This window comes from Mustela putorius, unplaced genomic scaffold, assembly GCF_011764305.1.
Source record: "Mustela putorius furo isolate JIRA1106 unplaced genomic scaffold, ASM1176430v1.1 tig00537248_pilon_pilon_pilon, whole genome shotgun sequence".
In the NCBI taxonomy this organism is placed as follows: Eukaryota; Metazoa; Chordata; class Mammalia; order Carnivora; family Mustelidae; genus Mustela; species Mustela putorius.
Window position 1 is genome coordinate 5,979,252 of NW_025422387.1, and position 19,085 is coordinate 5,998,336.

At 38.9% G+C, this 19,085-nt stretch overlaps 2 protein-coding genes across 4 annotated transcripts; one reads left to right on the forward strand and one right to left on the reverse strand.

Annotated features, from left to right (window-relative positions):
- The first annotated feature begins 51 nt into the window (after positions 1 to 51).
- Positions 52 to 9,558, forward strand: FAM216A (family with sequence similarity 216 member A). 2 transcript variants are annotated; one of them, XM_013056524.1, is made up of 8 exons: positions 52 to 585; positions 2,141 to 2,181; positions 4,988 to 5,109; positions 6,581 to 6,710; positions 6,790 to 6,973; positions 7,527 to 7,609; positions 8,020 to 8,081; positions 9,187 to 9,558. In XM_013056524.1, the coding sequence occupies exons 1-8, from the start codon at positions 494 to 496 to the stop codon at positions 9,214 to 9,216; spliced, it is 744 nt and encodes a 247-aa protein (XP_012911978.1). In that variant the 5' UTR covers positions 52 to 493; the 3' UTR covers positions 9,217 to 9,558. The 2 variants fall into 2 exon arrangements, with proteins under 2 accessions (XP_012911978.1, XP_004753281.1); XM_004753224.2 differs by lacking the exon at positions 8,020 to 8,081 and having other exon boundaries at positions 55 to 585.
- Positions 9,559 to 10,381: 823 nt separating this feature from the next.
- Positions 10,382 to 19,054, reverse strand: VPS29 (VPS29 retromer complex component). 2 transcript variants are annotated; one of them, XM_004753227.2, is made up of 5 exons: positions 18,918 to 19,054; positions 16,849 to 16,860; positions 13,981 to 14,172; positions 11,094 to 11,329; positions 10,382 to 10,861 (listed from the first exon to the last, which is right to left on the reverse strand). In XM_004753227.2, exons 1-5 carry the CDS (start codon positions 18,918 to 18,920, stop codon positions 10,744 to 10,746), a joined length of 561 nt encoding a protein of 186 aa, XP_004753284.1. In that variant the 5' UTR covers positions 18,921 to 19,054; the 3' UTR covers positions 10,382 to 10,743. The 2 variants fall into 2 exon arrangements, with proteins under 2 accessions (XP_004753284.1, XP_004753285.1); XM_004753228.2 differs by lacking the exon at positions 16,849 to 16,860 and having other exon boundaries at positions 18,918 to 19,035.
- Between the last annotated feature and the right edge of the window lie 31 nt (positions 19,055 to 19,085).

The following is a 19,085-nucleotide window of genomic DNA, read 5'->3' on the forward strand; positions in this document are numbered from 1 at the left end:
GCGTGCGCAGAAGTAGCTGGCGGAAATTGGCAGTTGGGATGCTAGAGACGCCTGGTTGCCTTGGTGATAACGGATAACGGCTAACATTCTGCATCCCTGCGCTGGGGACTTCGGTCCTTGATTTGCGTCCTGGTCTTTGACCTTTATGGTGACACTCAAGATTTGCAAATTTGTAGAGGGTCTGGAATACTGAGGATCTGGAAGGCACCTCCTATTTTAGCGGGCATGTACTAATCCCTGCCACAAACCGTGCAAGCGCGCAATCAACTAAAGACCTGCCCCTCCCCCAACTTATTCCAGCGTCGTGCATCTGCCCTCCCCGCTCTCCCGAAGCTATTCGGGCAGTGTCCGGAGCACATCGGAGGGGGCTAGAATACGGCGTCCGCCTCTTCACCCCCAATATCGCCCGGCCTGACGCACGCGTGCTGACGGGGGAGGGGAGAGGGGAAAGCTGCTTCCGCACACCGCTCGAGGTCCGGGCACCGGGGAGGAGATGCCCGGCCAAGGTCCGGTGTCCGACTGGACAGAATGCAGCTCTTCCGCAGAGCCTCCCGCAGTGGCCGGGACCGAGGGTGGCGGCGGCGGGTGAGGCTGAGGGGCCCTGAAGGGTTAGGGAGGACGATGACCGGCTCCGGGTCGTGATCCCCTGTGGAGGAGGGGGTGGGAGCTGGCAGCTCCAAAGGACTCGTCCCCGGTGGACTGAAGTGAGAGGAGGGGACAGCCTTTGTTGTGCTCGGGGTAGGACAGATGGAAGCCGACTCACTGTTTAGGGGAAGGGCTTGTGAGGTAGGATTGAGTGTTGGTGCAATGACTAAACGCGGTAACTGCGACAATTGCTTGGGTGCATTTTTCTGCCTCGAGGGGGCGCTGCGAAACCTGCTGGAAAACATGCAGTCTCCCACAGGATCTCTATAAAAAAGAGGGGGTTGAGGGCCCAGCAGAAACAGGTTCAATCTAGGGTTTCCAAGTCAATAAATCAGTTCCGTGTGTGCGACATTAGCCACCTTTAGGTCCAGGGAATTCATAATGCCGATATGACAGATAATTATGAATATTAGAGGCACCTTGATTTGACATTTTCTTCCCCCTGAAGTTTTTCTTCATAAATCCATTTTATTTTGAGCAGGTTTTTTTACTATTATTTCCTGGATGCTGATGACAACTAGTCTTCAGGACCTCCCGGCTTCCATCAGTTATTCCCTAAGAGTGAAAGCTGCAGGGTGTTTCTCCAAAAGCTCACAGCCATGGCTCCTGCTGCACCCATGACCACTTTACATATATATAGTGGATCGAAGACTTTCTTAAAAACACTTATTTATTTGGGAGAGAGAGTGTGGAGGCCGCGGGAGGGGGAGGGGCAGAGGGAAAGAGAGAATCCTTAAGCGGACTCCCCACTGAGTGAGGACCCCCCCCCCAGATCATCATCATGACCTGAACCCCGATCAAGAATCAGCCGCTTAACTGAGCCACCCAGGGGCCCCTAGAAGGCTGTTAAAGATGGGGTCTCGGCTTTCTTTTCTGTTCATTATTGTGTTTGACTAAGTGCTGGATCCTCATATATCAGGAGATCAATGAACACTTGGTCACTGAATAAATGGAAGGAAGTAGGAAGGATGTGTGTTCTGTCTTAATTTGAAAGAAGAAAAAAAGAACTTGTACAAAAATAGAAACATTCCAGACCAATTTATCAATTCCAGTATACCTTAATTATGTACAGTAAAGAAGAAGATAGTCTTTTTCATATCCAAGTTACTTTATTAAAAGTAAAGAGAGCCAGGAAATACCACAGATAACACAGAAGCCCAAATTCTTTATTGAGCTCAATGCAGGAATTAGATTAAAAGGCCTTAAAAGTAAGACCAAATCTGGCTTAAGATAAATCCTTTCTAGTATAGTAAAAACCTCAGATAACCCACTTTGAAAAAGCCTGGGGCTAATAAAAAAAAAAAAAAGAAAAAGCCTGGGGCCATTAGGATATAAAGGATTACAGGAGAAAATTTGCAAGATATTCCATCTGATAGAAACATGAAAAGTAAAAAGCATATGCAATACTGCCTTTTTTCATTTGAAATACTTTCTTTAATGCTTATAAAGCTGTCAATTATTACATATTATTTAAATCCTTTTTTCCCTCCAACAGATCAGCTGGACATTCTTATTATCAGAATTCCAAAGGTATTGGTAAGTAGAACATATAAAGCAGATGATACCTACCAAAATACATGGTTCAGAGATGCTAATTTTGCTATAACTACAAACATAATGGAGTTTTAAAAATAGACTTTATTAGCATCCTGGTGACCTTAGTCTTTAAGATTTTCAAAGAGCAATCCAGCAGGTTCTTTCTCTCTTGTTAAGACATTTCACATCAAGCATTTTAAAAAGAGTGCTTCAAAATAGCAATGAATCTGAAAAGAATTGTGTTATAATGTTTGAAAAGCACAGAGTATGGCCTGGGGTTTATAAATTGAAGGAAAAATTTCTAACTTGAACAACTTCAAAGCATATAAAATATTTCTCAATGCTGCTATTTTCCTCTCACTTGAAATAAAGGATAAAGCTGATGGAATTAAGAGTAAGACAAACCCCCAAAGGCATATCACTATTTTTTTTTCTTTTGGGGGGGGAGCAATTTCTTTTCTTTTTTTTTTTTTTAAGATTTTATTTATTTATTTGACAGACAGAGATCACAAGCAGGCAGAGAGGCAGGGCAGAGAGAGAGGGGGAAGGAGGCTCCCTCCTGAGCAGAGAGCACAATGTGGGGCTCCATCCTAGGACCCTGAGATCATGACCCAAGCCAAAGGCAGAGGCTTAACCCACTGAGCCATCCAGGTGCCCCAAGGGGGGAGCAATTTCAGTTCAATGATCTATAAACCTGAATTCATTCCCTTCCTTGGAAAATGCATAGTCCTTACAGAAGCTGAGAAAAACACACAGACACATATCTATGTGTATATACATACCTAAAAATGCATATATACATATAAATACTGTGGTTTTTAAATGGAATTGTTGGACCATATGGTGATCATTGTTTAATTTTTTGAGGAGCCACCACACTGTTTCCACAGTAGCTGCACCATTTTACATTCTTACCAGCAATGCACACGGTCTGAGTTTCTCCACATGCTAGCTTACACTTGTTTTCATTTTTTTAAAATGGTAGTTATCCTTATGAGTATGAAATGGGACTTCATTGTTGTTTTATTTATATTTCCCTAACGAGTGGCGATAGTGAGCATCTTTTCATGTGTTTATTGGCCATTTGTACTTTCTCCCTTGGAGACATCCAAAGTCTGTTCAAGTCTTTTGCCCATTTTTCAGTTGGTTGTTTCTCTTTAACTATTATTTTTTAAAAAGATTTATTTATTTGAGAGGGGGAGGGACAGAGGGAAAGAGAATCTCAAGGAGGCCCCCTGCTGCTGCTGGGATGTGGGGCTCACTCTCAAGACCCCGAGATCATGACCTGATCCTAAATCAAGAGTCAGCTGCTTACCTGACTGAACCACCCAGGAGCCCTTAATACTTTTAAATGTTTCATGTTCTGTAAAGAAATGCCATCAAGGTTTTGAGAAGTTGAATTTCAGTCCAGGCTACAATAACACATCTCGGAAATATTGATTAGTGGAGACACAAAGATATATTCTTAGATAATTAGTCCACATTTATGACTTGAAAAAGGATTTTTTAAAAAATTTAACTTTTATTATTATAGACTCCAAATTATATCTTAAAGGTCATAATAACATAATTTCCAGGTGAATTTTCCATTTGTTGGCAAACTAGTTCGTCTTCAGTAAAGCACATATAACCCTTACTTATCTGAATTAACTCTCCCAATTTGTCAAAATCTGGAAGAAATAAATAAAGTTAATATGTAAAACTGTAGTGACCTTTGTTGTCAGTACTGAAACAAAACCGTGGCTATTTAATTTGACTTCCTAAATACAAGCTTTTAACTTAGAAATCTGTTCTGCCAGCTTTATTTGTACTAGCGTAAAACTGGAAACAATCCAGATGTCCATCTACAGGTGGATGGATAATCAAATTGTGATATATTGGAATATAACCCAACAATGAAAAGAAATGAACTATTGCTACATATCACACACTGATCGATTTCAGTATAATTATGTTGAGTGAAAGAAGCTAGACAAACAGAATATATACTGTATGTTTCCACTTATGTCAAACTCAAGAAAATGCAAACTGATTTACAGTGATACTAACCATAGTGGTAGAAAGCCGCCTGGAGGGAGGGATTGAGTATGTGAGAAGAAGGGGAGTGTTATAAAGAGTTATTTACTAGTTAAATTTTCCCAGTGAAAATTGTTTTTCCCCAAAGTGCTACTGAAGTTTATACCCTAAATTAAGTTTCTGGTTGCAATATCTGAAACTGAAAACTAGTTTCATTCTTCGAGATATGCCTCAACTTTTATTTTTATTAAATGACTGTTCTTTTAATCTATCCACATCAGTATTAAAAACATTGAAATAACTGAAACTGTGTAAAAATACATTTTATTAAAATTCTACAAAGCCCTTTTAACACTGTCTCATTAAAGATATAAAATTTGTGTTATTCTATCTTGACTTTAATACTATATGCTCAAGTCAAATGAATGATAAAATATTGCTGTAAATCCTTACAGTGCAAGTTCTGCATGTATATTCCCGTTTAATGTGGTCTGACATACAGTCAGCTAACAAAAATAAGCTACTGTCAACAGTTTGCATCTCAGCTGAGCTCAAAATAATGTAGTCTATATATAATGACATATATGTAGTAAATGTTCATAAATATCTTAAGAGTTTTGTATGCTTTAAAACCAAATGGCCATATCATAAATCTCTTCAAATTTAACAGAATGACTCATACTCCTACTCCAGGATAATCACAGACCTGTGTAAATATATAGATATTAATAATCAGTTTATTGAGCTGATGTTTGCTCATGCAATTCACATAGTATGTCCTTGCCTACAGACAGAATCAAAGATGGACACAAAGTGAACACACACATAGCCAAGCTGCAAGAGTTGTGGAAAACTCCTCAAATTCAAGCAATTCACATCCCTAAATCAATGACAGATGTGTCCTTTCTAAAGGTATGCTAACTAAATACCAATATTTTGTTGAAGTACCAAATTCTTTGTATTCAGAGATGAACTTATTATTGAAGATGAGCTACTTAGAGGGTAAGGCACTTCAGAAGATAAGGTACACTCAGCATACATCCAGGAGTCCATAACTATCTGCTGAGTAAACTCATGAAATGAATACAAGGATTTTTATCATTATAGATTCTTTTTTTTCTTAAGCTTTTATTTATTTCTTTGACAGAGAGAGAGATCACAGGTAGGCAGAGAGGCAGGCAGAGAGAGAGAGGGAAGCAGGCATCCCGCTGAGCAGAGAGTCTGATGCAGGCTCGATCCCAGGACCCTGGGATCATGACCTGAGCCGAAGGCAGAGGCTTTAACTCACTGAGCCACCCAGGCGTCCCTAGATTCTTTATCCTAAGAGTTCTTTGAGGGCTTTATGATAAGGAAAGTTACATTCCAGAGATGGAAACCCAGACTCATTTTCATTCAGATTCCACTGAAGGTCTGCAAAATTAGAAAGAAGCAAATAAAGAAAATGGCTGTCAGCATTTTAAGACGGTCTAACCTCTATTACCCATTATTAAAGGTCATAACTGCCAGAAGTATCGTTGTGAGCAGTGCAAATGAAGATTACAATAGATTTGTGCAAATTGGTCAATTTATCTGACCAACATTTTGACTTTTCCCTGGATTTATCTATTCAGTTCAGTAAATCCTGTGTATACACACATATATATACATTTTAAGTGAGTGTTATCTTCTAAAATCAGCAAGTGAAAATCTTAGTTAAAATTACTTTTACCAAAGACCCATAGACTATCCCTCAGTATGTTCAACACAGACAGTTATTCTTCTGGTGCTAGAAAAGACTGTTTCTTTTTTCTTTTCTTTTTTTAAAATTTTATTTATTTATTTGACAAACAGAGATTACAAGTAGGCAGAGAGGCAGTTAGAGAGAGGAGGAAGCAGGCTCCCTGCTGAGCAGAGAGCCCAATGTGGGGCTCGATCCCAGGACCTTGGGATCAGGACCTGAGCTGAAGGCAGAGGCTTTAACCCACTGAGCCACCCAGACGCCCCAAGACTGTTTCTTTAGTTAAGACCAAGTAGAGTAGTTGAGTCGCTTTCAGATGCCACAGGATATCTCAAAAATTGTATTTAGAGGGCAAGAAGCCTAAATTCACTGAGGCACACAGGAACTAAGACTCACGGACAGAGCAGCATATCCCTACTCTCCTTACTCTCCTAGGGCAGTGGTTCTCACCCCTCAGACACATCAGAATCACTTGAGTGGAAACGGCAGGTGGACCCACGTGTGCTGTTTAAATGGCCATTTCTTTCTCTTTTCGGCCAGATTAGCATAGCTGAATTTGAATAAGCAAAATGTACGTGTGGTGCAGCTCTCCTGAACATTCACCCTTTCAGATGAGGAATTTTGCCAACCTCTTGTTCTACAGTGCCTATAAATCTTGTCTTTTAGCATCCAGACCTCACCACAGGCCAGAAGCGTTATCTGTGTAGCATCGCTAAGATCTATAACGCCAACTATCTGCGGACGTTGATGAAGAGGCAGTACATGCACGTGATCCAGCACAGCTCACAAAAGCCAGGCAGGTGCACCTCGTTCGTTTCTCACTAGTTCTCACAAGACACCAGAGGGTCTTCTAACAGAGGTGATCTGTATGACAGGTATCCTCACTCATCACAGGAGCCGCCTCGGTTCTCGTTACTCACAGAAGCAGCATTACCCCTGCACCACATGGCGACACCAACTGGAGAGAGTGGACTCAGGCACCCTTGACATGGCCGCTGTACCCGCACCGGAAATGATCCTACAGCATTCCCTTTGGCGACCAGTGAGAAACAAAGAAGGGTCTGTTTCTTGTTGTTTAAAAAGAGGAAAATACACCCCAATTTTATTGGAACGGTAGCTAAATGAGATTAAAGCTTGTTTCCTAATAGGTTCATTTGGCTAAATTCAGAAGAGGTTAGACGAAAAGCACAAAAGGATCTTATAGTCTCTTTACTGATCTCACTGGAATATGCCACTCTTTTTAGAACACATTTTGTGGAATTGTAAAAATTTCTTGATCAGCTAGAGATAGGCAAGACTGGCCTTTTCAGTAATTTCCACTTAAATTCAAAATAGTACAAACACTTCCAGAAGGAGCATATGGTTGCTTCTGCACAGGAGAAAACTATAAACAAAAAAAGGAAATAAGAAAAAAAGAGAATAAGAAGACTGATTATTCAACCTGCACTAAAATAGTTAGCTTTGTGTTTCAGGGCTAATTACTCATAGGAGACTGAAAGAGTCTTTTTGGTGATGCTGGCAGCTTAATAAAAAGAATTTGTATGGTCCTCCATATGCATTAGACAACTGTTGATTTTGCTGATCCCAATTAAGATGCTTCTCTTTCTTATAGTTTAAAAACTGGATATGCATCTAAAACAAGATGTAAGTCACTGAAGATTTTTAGAAAACCAGGCAAACTGTTCATGCAATCAGGTAAATGTGGAATTTTAAAAATGCATTTTGAAAGATCTTATGCTTAAAAAAATATAAACCCATTAATTTCATTTCTATTACAGAAGACATTAAAATTTAGAATGTGATTTGCTTATAATTCTCCAAGTGAGTATGAAATACAGTTTCTGCTTTCATTTAAAAGAACATACTCACCTCAGGGGAGTAAGATTCAAGGTACTTCTAAACAAAGGTATTTACAATATCAAGGTCAGAGACTTTAACAGAATGAATTTGTTAGAACCCAGAGCCATAAACATGACTTTTTCAAGCCATAGCACTTTTATGAGATAGTGCCATTTTTGGATGGGACAAAGTATTTTGTATGGCATCATAGTTTATGAGGGCTGTATCACCTATATATAAATTTTGTTTAATATTCAACACACCAGGAAGCGAGCCAACCAAGTGGTATCAAAATTTTGCAGAGCAACTCAGATTAAGTCCAGAGTTGGTAAGTATCAGCATAAAGGATCCTACAGGTTCATCAGCATTTTTTTTTAAAGATTTTATTTATTTATTTGACAGAGAGAGATCACAGTAGACAGAGAGGCAGGCAGAGAGAGAGGGAAGCAGGCTCTCTGCTGAGCAGAGAGCCTGATGCGGGACTCGATCCCAGGACCCTGAGATCATGACCTGAGCCGAAGGCAGTTGCTTAACCCACTGAGCCACCCAGGCGCCCCGGTTCATCAGCATTTTTAAAAATTTTTATTTATTTATTTGACAGAGCTCACAAGTAGGCAAAGAGGCAGGTAGGCATAGAGAGAAAAGGGGAAGCAGGCTCCCTGCTGAGCAGAGAGCCCGATGCAGGGCTCGATCCCAGGACCCTGAGATCATGACCTGAGCCAAAGGCAGAGGCTTAACCTACTGAGCCACCCAGGTGCCCAAGGATCCTTCAAGTTCAGAAGACTACAAAATTTAAAGGGCCAAAGGGGAAAATCAAAAGGGGAAGAAAGAAAATCAAAGGGGAAGAAAGAATGCTCAGAAGGATTCCTCAGAATTGATAAAGTGGGAAGGATTAAGTGGAAGTTAAACAATGTCGTAGTTGTTCCTACAGTGAGTAGGGAAGCAAATAGGAAGTAGGGAAGTCAGGCCTTCAGAACCCCTATCCCAATGCTGTGTGACAGTCCAAGAAATGAGGGTTATGGCAGGGGAAAAAGTAAGTCTAGGTCCCAAAATAATAGCTGGAGGAATCCAGGTGGGAGGAAAGTCCCTGTGACCCCTGAGAGAGGAGTAGCAACTTCATGTTTACGGAGAGGGGAATGCTGAAGCTATGACTTTCCTGTAACCAAAAGATTTTGACATGTGAAGACAATATAGGACTTAGTGACAGAAAATGTGCTATACCATAACTTGGCTGATTACAGTACTTACTGGGAAAGTAAGGGATTTGGGGGGAGGAAGTGGTTAAGTTTTGAAAATTGCAAGCCATTTGTTTTTGTGAAAGGGTTATTACTAAGATAGGTCATTTTGAAGGCTGTTCTTATATACAAATCTCCATTTTCAGGAAATACACCTGTATTTCCAAAACAGACGTTATAAACTTATTTTTCTTACAGTTTCTACAAATGATTCTGAATCATACATGAATGAAGAAAAAAAGGAAGAAGATTTGCTAAATAAATGTATGCAATCGATGTCAATTGAAGAACAAGGAGAACACCTGATGTGAACTTGAGTCTTGTGAATTGATAAGGTGCCAAAGGGGGGGGAGGGTTGTGAATTGTGTCCTTTTTCTACATTTAGGATAGTATTGTTACTCACCGTGAAGTCATTAAGTAATTTTAGTTTGTTCAGAAATGTTTACAACAGTGTAATTAACTGGTTGATGTAGTTCCATGTACTAATGATATTTGTGTAACAGAAGTTATGTGTAATATATGCTTGTATTTCTAGCTAGATACAATTAAAAATTTTCTTGTCGCTTAAAACTGTATTATCTTTCTTTAAATCTGTCCAATAAATTGCTTAATTCTTTTTCTCCATATAGTAAGTCCTAGAACAAAAACATGAGAATCCCCTATAAGTATATTCTTTTTTTTTTTTTTTTAATATTTGATTTATTTGACAGACAGAAATCACAAGCAGGCAGACAGGCAGGCAGAAAGAGAGACGGGGGGGAAGCAGTCTCCCTGCTGAGCAGAGAGCCTGATGAGGGGTTCGATCCCAAGACCCTGGGATCATGACCCATGCCGAAAGCAGAGGGTTAACCCACTAAGCCACCCAGGGGCCCCAAGTATTTTCTTGATCTGGTTAAGGAAAGCTCTGAAAGTCTGATACAAAATAGCACTTGATATTTACTGCTTGAATACAACTTAAAAATGGGAAGTATCAACTTGCTCTATTTTATGAAAATTGCCAAACGTTGGACTCTCAAACCAGAATAAGTTGGAAGTAATTGTACCAAGAAGACTCTTTACATTATATATTCACTCTACTGTGCTTCCTTTCTAAACGCTGGTTTAAAAATATATATATGTGTGTGTGTGTGTGTACATACACAATTAAAACCTGAAATATAGGAATAGGGCAATTTAAAGAAACAGTTTGAGGAATTATTGTTAATATGTCAATATAGTATATTTTTTAGAAAATCAAATCTGAGCCCAACATAATGACCTCTAGAGCATTGTGAGAAATGAGAGAGCCCCAAAAGTCAACCCATCTACCTCATCACTTTAATGCTTAGGTGCAGTTTATATGGTCTCTCATTTTCATGATTTTTAAAAATTAAAACACAGCTTATCAAGAAAGTATAAATGAAAGGTAACTGTTTATTACTGGAGAGAAAAACGTATACAAGAAAATCTAGATTCATTTTCCTCATGCACTACTTTTGTAATAAAGTTCCAGATAATCAACTTTGAAGATATTTACAAGGATAAATTTTTCTTAACGCATGACCATTTACTGTATGATGGACATTTTTTCATAGAAATCAAATATGGAAACAGAATATATTCTTATAGTTTACAAGAAGCTTAGAACATTGTATTAACAAGATGATATATTTTACTGCAAAATATTATAAAAGTGATACAATTTTGTGGCTCATGTTTAATTACTTGATTTGAACAATGAATGAAAAAAAAAACCCAGCAAGACAGGCCTGGCTTTTAAGACTTTTTGTATTCAATTCGTTCTACTTTCACATCATCTCCAATTAGCTGATACACATAAGTGACAACTGTAGAAGCCTGGATGTCCATCAACACAAATGAAGGAATAATGTTTCTGGAAAAAAATATAAATAACGTCAGTGTTTTGTACTAAAAAGCACCAGCAATAAAAATTTCAATTTATAACAATTTGGATTCAAGGAGAATTCTAGTTGTTATATATTGAAAATAATCACCAAAAGAAGACTGCCCAAAAGGCTGTAATTATTGAAATGGTTGCATTCCTCCTTCATGAAATGTCACACATGCAATTATTAACTTTAAAAAATTCCCGAATTACTACTCACGTTTCCAAGGCATTATATGCTCCAGTGGCAGAACCTGGGTTAATGTAGAATTTATTCTCATGCTCAAATGCTTCAAATTTGTGTGTGTGTCCCGAGATAAGAATGTCCACATCAAACTGCCTCTGCAGCAGGGCTAAGCTGGCCATATCTCCCCAAGGAATAACTTGATGCCCATGGATCAAACCAATTTTGAACTGCCCAACAGTCACAACTTTCTGTTCTGGATAATTCAGATTCTAGAATAAGAAACAGACATTATATATATATATATATATATATATATATATATATATATATATATATATATACACACATATATATACACACATACACACACTTTTTTTTTTTAAGAGATGCTGATGTTTAAGAACAACTGATTCAGTACTTAACCTGGTTAAGTATTTAATCCCATGTGGATCTTTTGATACAGTGCTCCACAACCAACACATTTACTAAATATATGATTACTTCTCAGTCTCTAAGGCTACAACTATGCTGAAAACATACCTTATTTCCAGGAAACTGGAATTTATCATGCAATCCCTGCCTCGTGTTTATCTTTTTTTTTTTTAAACAGAATCTGGGTTCTTTAGGGAAAGCTGTAGAGAATAATTATTCCCCTAAAGTTGTTAGTTTCCTCTAAGAATCCTAGGTATATGACCTATAAGCTAGGTGTTCAAATTATATCCCAGACTTTAATTTTATATAGATGGCTTCAAATAATAATGACACATAACACTCATACAGCACTTAGTATGAAGCAGGCACTAAAGGTTTTATAAATATCAACCTATTTAATACTGACAATCCTATGAGGTAGGTTCTATTATGACTCCCACTTTATGGATGAGGAAACTGAGGCAAAGAAAGGTTAAAATAATTTGCCTAAGGTCACACATTAGTAAGTGGTTAAGCTAAATCAGAAGCAAAAATTGTTTATTCTTGCTACCCAACTTGTCTTTAGCATAATATACACAGAACCCCAAATATGTTTTTAACAAACCAAACCTATATTCTGTTTATGGACAAGAAATCAATGAGGAAGTTTGAGAAGGTGATAAAACTGTTCTGGGTCTTGGTTATGGCAGAGCTTACATAATTGTAAGCATTTGTTTGCTATTGTAAGCAAATTGCATTTGTCAAAAACCCTTAAATTATACACTAAAAAGAGTAATTTTAGTATATGTGAATTATACCTCAATAAACCTGACTTTATTTTTTTTAAAGATTTTATTTATTTATTTTACAGACAGAGATCACATCTCTGTGATCTCTTCTCATCTCCCTGTCTTTCGCCCCCAGGGGAAAGCTTATCTGAATTCTTTTTTAAAATCCACTAAAAAAAAAAAAAAAAAAAAAAAAAAAAAAAAAAAAAAAAAGAAAAAGACACTATGCTCATTCAGTTTTGTACTAAAGAACACTAGTAAACAGCACCAATGAAGTTAAAAATGATTTGTGAAAAAGCTTCTATTCCCAGAAATGCAAAGAAAATTCTTCACACATCGGATTTATCATGTTGAATAATATATTATTATGATCGGAGGGTCTTAAAAATCATCTACTCCAATCATATTTACATAAGAGGAAACTGAGGCCAGAAAGATGTAATTTGCCTAAAATCTCATTATTAACTAATGAACAAAGCTGCAATCTCAGAACTTCTAACTGTTCTTTAAAGTCAGGTTTAGGGGTGCCTGGGTGGCTCAGTGGGTTAAAGCCTCTGCCTTCGGCTCAGGTCATGATCCCGAGGTCCTGGGATCGAGCTCCGCACCAGGCTCTCTGCTCAGCGGGGACCTGCTTCCCCCTCTCTCTCTGCCTGCCTCTCTGCCTACTTGTGATCTCTGTCTGTAAAATAAATAAATAAAATCTTTAAAAAAAATAAAGTCAGGTTTATTGAGGTATAATTCACATATACTAAAATTACTCTTTTTAGTGTATAATTTAAGGGTTTTTGACAAGTGCAATTTGCTTACAATAGCAAACAAATGCTTACAATTATGTAAGCTCTGCCATAACCAAGACCCAGAACAGTTTTATCACCTTCTCAAACTTCCTCATGCCCCTTCATAATTAACCCTGGAGTTAAGACCCACAGCGGGGTTTTCAGCATAGTGGTGATGTGATCTTACTTCACCTAAAAAGGATCACACTGGTTGCTACTTGGAGAACTAACTATGAAGGGAGGAAGGGTAGAATGAGGAAGCTGGAACACAGGAAAGTGATATGGTGGCTTGGAACAGGGTAGTAAAGGCAGTGGTGAAAAGTCTATAATAAAAACTTTATAAACTGGGTGCCTGGGTGGCTCAGTGGGTTGGGCCGCTGCCTTCGGCTCAGGTCATGATCTCAGGGTCCTGAGATCGAGTCCCGCATCGGGCTCTCTGCTCAGCAGGGAGCCTGCTTCCTTCTCTCACTCTCTATCTGCCTGCCTCTCTGCCTACTTGTGATCTCTGTCTGTCAAATAAATAAAATCTTAAAAAAAATCTTAAAAAACTTTATAAACTAAGTGATAGAACTATAAAAAAGTGACAAAATCACTTTTAGTCCATATCAAGCAGGAAAGTGATATGGTGGCTTGGAACAGGGTAGTAAAGGCAGTGGTGAGAAGTCTGTAATAAAAACTTTATAAACTAAGTGATAGTACTATAAAAAAGTGACAAAATCACTTTTAGTCCATATCAAGAAGTTTAGAACAAGTATGGTAATATGTTTAGTCTAACATGGTGATTTTTAAAGAGTAAGGAAAAAGTAGTGTAAGTAAATTGTATTGGGGAAGTTAACAACAATAAAAAGACCATGACAGTTGAGAAACTCAGGTGTAAAGGATAAAGCTTATACATGTAAGTATCAAGAAAAGTAATATTTGTGAATGGAAAGAGAAATACATCACCTCATCGAAGTCTCCTCTCACAATATGAACATCACCAGCCAGCGTCTTGAGATAGTCATAACTCTCTTTGGTGCAAAGGTTTCCAGTACAGAGAATGTGCTGAATCTTTCCTGGCACCAGCAGTTTTTTGAATTTAGCCGGTAAACTGTTGCACCGGTGTGGGATGTGCAGGTCTCCTAATACCAACACCAACTTTAAAGTGTCAAGGTGAGACAAGGGTAATGTCAAACATGACGTCAAAACAAGATGTTCTCCTTAACTTTAACTCCCCTTGTAAATTAAACTAAGCAGACATTCCAGAACCCAAAAGAGTAGAAGTTATCCATATAGTTATCATGACCATTTAAACAAAGACACGTATGGTAACATACTGTGTTCTAATCAGCCTTATTCTGATCATAAACAGTGTGCATACACAATATACGTCATCATTCTACTTACCAAGAATAAAATCAGGCTTTCTTAAGCAATTCATTTAGAGACCTATAAATGACACTGAATTTTAAAAATTGCAAAATGAAAAATATACTGTGGGGTCCTATGGAATTTGGCATTTTTGAATGATATAGTAATTCATATTTCTGCAGCTATAATGTCAAACATAATGTACTGATTCCAGTGTTTCAGGAACATTAATGAAGAGAATTGTTAAAAATGTAGTGACAGAGAAAAAATTCTGTAATTTATGTTTACTAGACTAAAACTATTTAGAGGAAAAGCAGCCAAAAGTTACAATATTTGTCACTAAAAACTATTAGCTATATAGTACAAAGGAATAAAAACAGCCTATGTGGGGCGCCTGGGTGGCTCAGTGGGTTAAGCCTCTGCCTTCGGCTCAGGTCATGGTCTCAGGGCTTCTTGATCAAGCCCCGCATCGGGCTGTCTGCTCAGCAGGGAGCCTGCTTCCCTTCCTCTCTCTCTCTCTGCCTGCCTCTCTGCCTACTTGTGATCTCTGTCAAATAAATAAATAAAATCTTAAAAAAACAAAACAGCCTATGTTTCAAAGAGTTTCAATAGGACAAACACATGCTTTTGAATTATGATCTCTGTTCTCTCTTCTAATTAGAAATCCTCGCTGTTATATTTTTACTGCCTAGATTAAACGGCCTATGTATCCTCAGTTTGGTTCCCAAACTTAAAATAACATTTTAAGTCTTTCGTGTGCATTAGAGCATTAAAGAGAGAAAGAGAGAGAAAGGAATCAGCTAAATAAGTGATAAATTTAGCAGGAGGTGGTTTAGAGTTGCAATACAGTCTCAGATGACAAAAATAAATTTTGCACTTAAGTATAACAGAATAAAAAACTTCAATCTTGTAAAATTTTAATTTTACAATTTCAAAATTTGACAAATTAACATCACTTAATTCAGTCATTTAATGGAATATTGTCAATGGTCATTTTAAATATTTGTCATCCAAAGGACAATTATCAATTTCTTGCTGTTGATTAGTACAGACACCTTCATTCTGTAACAGGATGTTTTCCCATACAGACATCCCATCCATAAATGTACATGCCCTTTAACTCCTTTTAAAGAAGGCATGACTATTCCTTAATATCATCCAAGAAAACATTAAGTATCTAAAGTAGAATAAAAACAAAATAGTTTTGCCACCATAGACTTTGTGAACTAAAATTAATCAAAAATAAAATGTGTGAAACTATAATTATTACTAAAACAAACTTGACTCATCTTGCAACAAATATCAACATGATTACAAAGGAAAGGAACTGTTATCAGGACACAGTAACTGAAGTAATGCAAGATTACAAAATTAGCATACTTTAAAAAGAAATTGTTAAATAAGTTTCTTCTTTTTAAAGAGCAGTTTCAGCTAGTATTTGTTCAGTGATTTAATTATTTCAATCCAGGGGCGCCTGGGTGGCTCAGACCTCAAGCACCTGCCTTTCTGCCTTTGGTTCAGGTCATGATGCCAGGGTCCTGAGATCGAGTCCCACATCGGGCTCCCTGCTCCACAAGCAGCCTGCTTCTTCCTCTCCTACTCCCCCTGCTTGTGTTCCCTCTCTCGCTGTGTCTCTCTCTGTCAAATAAATAAGATCTTAAAAAAAAACGGTTTCAATCCAGATCTTCGTGGATAAGACATCTTACTGTAAAACTAAAAACAACTACGAAGTTTCAACTCTCATGGGTAATCAATGCAAAAGTACCTGGAGAGAGAACAGTCTTCATCTTTAGAGGGGGATCCCTTCGGATATGGACTGAAGTACATAGTTAATGTGGGAAGCTGGCATTTGAGAAAAAGGTAAAAAAAATAGATTTCTATAGTTAAAAAAAAAAAAAAAAAAAAAAAAAAAGAACCTCAAACTCATAAAGGGCATACGTCTACCGCAGGATGAAAATCTTTGGGACTGATAATGAATGAGCTGTTCAATCTGAATGTGCTCAAAAAGATATTAGTATGATATGATACTTCACAATGATTAATGACCTCAATTCTATCATGTATTCTGGATTATGCCCAAGTGTACCCAGATTATTAGCAGTTTAAAGATAAAACTATAGGAATGACCAAACAAAAATTATTTCAAACTAGTAAAGATTCTTACTAAGACTCTTGTTTCACGTAGGTAACTACATTATAGTGTCGCATAACAAATGTCATACTCTGCGGAATTTCCTTGCCCAAACTCCACACTTTGGACAGTTCAGGTTAGACAAAGTTTATAGTCTTTTGAGACAGCAAAAGATCCTGAACTGGCAGTCTTATTAAATTCAAATAAGAACCAACCCAATCAAAGCATAGGAAGTTGGCCACTTCCTATTGGAGAGACTGTAAAAGGGTGAAAATCCCAGTAATCAGCCACCCGACCACCGCTGTTAGTACGAGCTAAGAGAAGAAACTTACTCTGTGCCCAGCCTTAGTGGAATGAAGAAGTTGATTGCAGACAGGGGAATGAAAAAAAAGGGTGAAACATGACCAATGTTAAAAGAAAGCAACGAAAAGAAACCAAAAACAGAGCAACGAAAAACTCATATCAAATGAATACGCAAACAATTGTTAATGATTTCTGGGTGTTATGAGAGAAAATGTTAAAAATTGGCTTTGCTCAAAACATCACCAAAAGAACCATTTGCTGTATTTTTAAACATGACACACACATACACACACTGTAAAAAAAGAAAAAGGAAAACTGCCTTGTCAATTTTTTCTGCTTCTCATCTTATTCTCTATATTGCCTTCCTCCCCTTTTGTTTCCTGTTGTCTAGAATTTTATAAGACAATTTGGAAAATGCATCAGTAACAATGTAAATGAAAGCTAACATTTTGGTGGATTCTTAAAGACTAATTATTCCTCAAGTATACTCATTTTAATTCTCTTATGCTCAAAATTCTAGCAGGTGGAAAATTTATGCCACAGCTAGATCCTTGTTTTGTATAGATCTAACACAGCATTTTGAATAAATTATCAGATGGTGAAGTCACCAACTAAAGATGATAAAAGAGCAAAAACATTCCTTCAGCCAAAACTGGACCCTCTCCACACCTGAATTTGCTGCCCATTGACACTGGACATTACTAAGTGTTGAACATTTCTAGTCTACTTTGCCAAGTGAAAGGTTTTTAATCATAAAAGAATCAGCTAATGCTAAATTTTGCCCAATTCTATCTCAGGTGACAAGTTACGTTCCAGTATTACTACCCTAAAAAAGCGTTCATCTTTCAAAAAAACTTGAGAAACATGAGTATGGAATCATGTCATCTTCTCAAAACTGTCTCCAAATTACTGTAAACCAGATCATCCTGAACTGGAGTCTGTTTAGAAGCAAAAATAAAAAACGGGATTAACGCCTTTCACATATACAAAGACACCAAAGAAGCATGTACCGTAAATCTTTGGCTGTCACATCTATAAGCCACCTTAAAGGATATGCTTGTCATGGAACCGTGATAATCTTAAAAATACCATGGATGCTTATCAGAAAGAGAAGTCCCTTTAGAGTTACCCTCAGCAACACAAATAGCAAAAATACTGATAATCGGAGCTCTTTTTGAACACGTTCTTAACTTTTTAGGGGGTGAAAGGCACCTCTGAAAATCTGATTACAGTTATGAGCCCTCTTCAGTAGCAGCTCCTGAGTTTTTAGGTAGGACGGTCTTGGGGCAGAAACCTACTGGAGGCCGGCGCGTGGGGGGCCAGCCCTGAAGCTGGCTGGGCAATTTGATGAACGACTGAGGGTAAAACTCCCCAAAGTACCCCTTGGCGCCAGCACTGGCTCTTTACCTGAAAAAACATACATATTCACAAAATTTTCTAATTTCAGGGAGCTCATAAACCCTTTAGAAAACAACAGTTCCAGCCATTCTAAGAGCCAAATCCAGTCCCCTGGGGACTCCCTACCACATTTCAATGGCAGCTGCACTTTATTTCAAGGGCGAAAGGGATAGTTTGTCCCCCTTTTCCCCAGAAGGCAAATTAAAATGGATAGGGGATTATGCTCGTTACTTCCCGTTTTGCATCCCAGAAGCCAGCTTCCAACACATGCGGTGGCAACCAGCATACCCCAAGCAGCCGGAGGTGCCTTTTGAGGGAAAGGAGTAGGGAAACGTCTGGAAACGGAGGGGATGCAATGCCCCTGTCTCGGGGACGCCAGAGGCCCAGGCCTAAAGGCCTTTTCAGGATCGGGCGTGCGGGTCTCGTGACTGGACGAGCCGCTGAGACGGGCCCTTTCCTAACCACGGGCGTCCTCTGGCCCCCGGGTCGGGGGTGCGAGGCCAGAGCCGGCCGCACCCAGAGGTGGCTTCTCCTTATCCTCTCCTGCCCTCCCCCTAAGCCTTCACCAGGCCTGGCCCTGGGCTGCGCGCCACCAACTCCGAAATGGCCCACGCCCTCGCCTAGAGACTCCCAGTTGCTCCCAACGACGCAGCACCGCGGCCAAGAGCTAGGCCTCGGTCGCCGCATCTGCCGTCCTCACCATCCTGTCACTGGGCTCCGCTCAGTTACCAGCGCCGCCGCCGCCGCCTTCTTCCTCGGGCTCCTCGGCGACCCGCCCACTTCGCTCTCAACCAATGACAGATGGAGTCGGCGGAAGCCGGCCTACGGGGGCCCGCTGAGGCCCTTCTCCGCCGTAAAATGTAGCTGC